Source organism: Chiloscyllium plagiosum, chromosome 9 (assembly GCF_004010195.1).
Source record: "Chiloscyllium plagiosum isolate BGI_BamShark_2017 chromosome 9, ASM401019v2, whole genome shotgun sequence".
NCBI classification, from domain to species: Eukaryota; Metazoa; Chordata; class Chondrichthyes; order Orectolobiformes; family Hemiscylliidae; genus Chiloscyllium; species Chiloscyllium plagiosum.
This window is the reverse complement of record NC_057718.1, coordinates 21,495,912-21,499,037: the sequence shown is the minus strand read 5'-3', so window position 1 is coordinate 21,499,037 and position 3,126 is coordinate 21,495,912. Positions and strand designations below refer to the sequence as shown.

At 38.7% G+C, this 3,126-nt stretch overlaps 1 protein-coding gene across 3 annotated transcripts in view; it reads left to right on the top strand.

Annotated features, from left to right (window-relative positions):
- mocs3 (molybdenum cofactor synthesis 3) overlaps window positions 1–3,126 on the top strand; it is a 73,022-nt gene that overhangs the window by 9,669 nt on the left and 60,227 nt on the right. For all 3 annotated transcript variants that reach the window (XM_043695555.1, XM_043695554.1, XM_043695553.1), the window contains exon 3: window positions 2,051–2,143. In XM_043695555.1, the coding sequence (XP_043551490.1) occupies window positions 2,051–2,143 (93 nt within the window). The remainder of the gene's footprint in view (window positions 1–2,050; window positions 2,144–3,126) is intronic.

Here is a 3,126-nt window from a genome sequence, read left to right as displayed (position 1 = left end):
GTCCCTCCTCCCTACCTTTTATCTTAGCCTGCTGGACAAACGTTCCTCATTCCTGAAGAAGGGCTTATGCCCGAAACGTCAATTCTCCTGTTCCCTGGATGCTGCCTGACCTGCTGCGCTTTTCCAGCAACACATTTCCAGCTCATATCTCTTTGAACCCTTCCTATTCATATATCCATCCAGATGATTTTTAAATGTTCTAATTGTCCCAGCCTCCACCACTTCCTCTGGCAGTTGATTGCATACATGCACCACCCTCCACGTGAAAAAGGTTGCCCCTTGGATCCCTTATAAATCTTTCCCCTTGCATATTAAACCTATGTTCTTTGATTCTAGACTTTCTCACCCCTGGGAAAATACCTTGTCTGTTTACCCTATCCATGTCTCTCATGACTTTATAAAGTTCTGTAAGGTCTCCCCATAGTCTTCAATGCTCCAGAGAAAACAGCCCCAGCCTATTCAGCATCTCCCTTTAGCTCAACCGTCCAACCCTGGCAACATCCTTGTAATTATTTTCTGAACCCAGATCTAGCGATTGGATTAAGCAGTGGCTATTATGCTTGTATCCTTACTGCCACATTGCTGATATGAGAGAAGTTGGACTAAGCTGGCTCTAAATTATTCCAATAATGATCGCAAATGTTTTGACTTTTTATAATTCTGCACTACTTGAATTCCACATATAGTAATGACTAATTTATTTTCACATATGGAATACTGAACACAATATATAATCCCAATTAATGATTGTTCCATTGCTTTTACAGATGAGTGTTCAGCAAAGAAGCAAATAAAGACAAGTTTGCAGTTTAGGTTAATGTAATCTTGTGTGACATTACCGAAATCTCTTATTGCAAATGCTACATATGAAGTGCTTGTTCTAAAGTCATCTGACTGTTCTCTTAAATGTTGAAACAGCTTGAGAACAGAGAGTTTTCCATTTGTGTTTATCCAGGGTTACGTCCCCCATGATTTAGCTTGAAAACTCTAGCAAACTGAGGCTATATCTAATTTTGAGATGTCCTATGGTCTGATTTCCGTGTGTAGCTGGCTTAGAGTACTATTGTTTTTTGTTATGTGAAAATTCTTCATGCAAACCTAAACCACATGATTGATCCAACAGAGCTGAATCCTGACCAACATTAATGCCAGTTATGCAGCAGTTTGCAAAAATCTCAGAGCTGGATACTTTGTTCTACTACCTGATATTGTAAATAGATCTGGGACAGTGAGGGTGGAATGCTTCTAATTGTTGTTTTATATGATACTGTTAACATTGGTATCTATTGTACATTTTAATTATAATCTAGTTTTAAATCTCCCTTTTGTTTTTAGCCAGTCACATACAAGTGTTAGAATAGATTGGGAATTATGATTGCACTCTGCAGTGGAAGAGCTTAGCTTCAAAAATAATTCATTGCCATTATTAGAAACTGAGAAAACAAGTCTTGATGTGCTACTCAGTGCAAAAAGAAAAATTGGAAATGATTTAACCTTGGAACTTACATTTGGGGAAAAAACATTGTAACCTAACATAGAAACAAAATTAAATTTTCTCCATTATTCCTTCCAATGACCTGTAAGCTTTTCAAACTTAACATTTTTAAAAGACAAATCCTATATCTATGTCCTCATTATAAAAAGGCAGAAATTGAGAGACATTCAGCACATTGAGACAGGGAAGCCATGAACGCATCAATATTGAAAACGCTAGTCAAAGCACCGTTTACACTTGTTACAAGTATTTTGAGTAAAAGTGTGGACTTTTATAATTTAACTTTCTGTTCCTCAATATTATCTTGGAAATAGATAAACAGGGTGGTTGTTCTAACTTGTCCATATTGTGTTTTATTTCATTTTCTTTTTCAATCATCTGCCTACTCATAAATTTTTGTATGGTCTGTTTCAGACACCAATACTAGAAGTATATCCCATATCTTCTGGATCCTTGATGTTTAAAATATAATTATAAGCAAATTAAATGTGACATGTGCCCTAATATTGGATTAAACAAATTAAATCTATTGGCGTGATGTTTTCATGCTTTTAGGTCAGCTGAATCTGTCTAAGAAGGCTGTTCTGATTGTTGGATGTGGAGGTCTAGGCTGCCCTGCAGCTCAGTACTTGGCTGCTGCAGGCATTGGTAAGTTTAGTCTAGGTCTTGAATTTTGACTTTATTTTTCTTGAATAGATTTTGCACAGGAAGCTTGAGAGAGACTTTACGGAGGTTATTATAGATCAACGAAACAATAAAACTTGCAGGTCTGTGAACAAGTGTTGCTTCTGTGAATTGTACTAATTCTCAGAGGGAGAAATGTTTTACTGTATGGAGTACGAGACATGCTATCTCCCAGAGATCTATCCTTTATCTGCAGATTTTCACCACATACATTAATGACTTAATTAAAGGAATAGAGAATTGTAATCCAAATTTGCAGGTAACACTAATTTGGAAGGTAAAATGGTTTGTGTGAATGGGAGGAGCAATATAGTCATAGAGATTTACAGCATGGAAACAGATCCTTCGGGACCAGATATCCCACCCCAATCTAGTTCCACCTGCCAGCACCTGGCCCACATCCCTCCAAACCCTTCCTATTCATATACCCAAGCAAATACCTCTTAAATGTTGCAATTGTATCAGCCTCCACCACTTCCTCTGGCAGCTCATTCCATGCACGCACCACCCTCTGTGTGAAAAAGTTGCCCCATAGGTCTCTTTTATATCTTTCCCCTCTCGCCCTAAACCTATGCCCTCTAGTTCTGGACTCCCCGACCCCAGGGAAAAGACTTTACCTATTTATCCTATCCATGCCCCTGATAATTTTGTAAACCTCTATCAGGTCACCCCTCAGCCTCCGATGCTCCAGGGAAAATAGCCCCAGCCTGTTCAGCCTCTCCCTATAGCTCAAATCCTCCAACCCTGGCAATATCCTTGTAAATCTTTTCTGAACCCTTTCACAACATCTTTCCAATAGGAAGGAGACCAGAATTGCATGCAATATTCCAACAGTGGCCTAATCATTGTCCTGTACAGCCGCAACATGACCTCCTAACTCCTGTACACAATAGTTTGACTAATACAGGCAAGCATACCAAACACCTTCTTCACTATCCTATCTACCT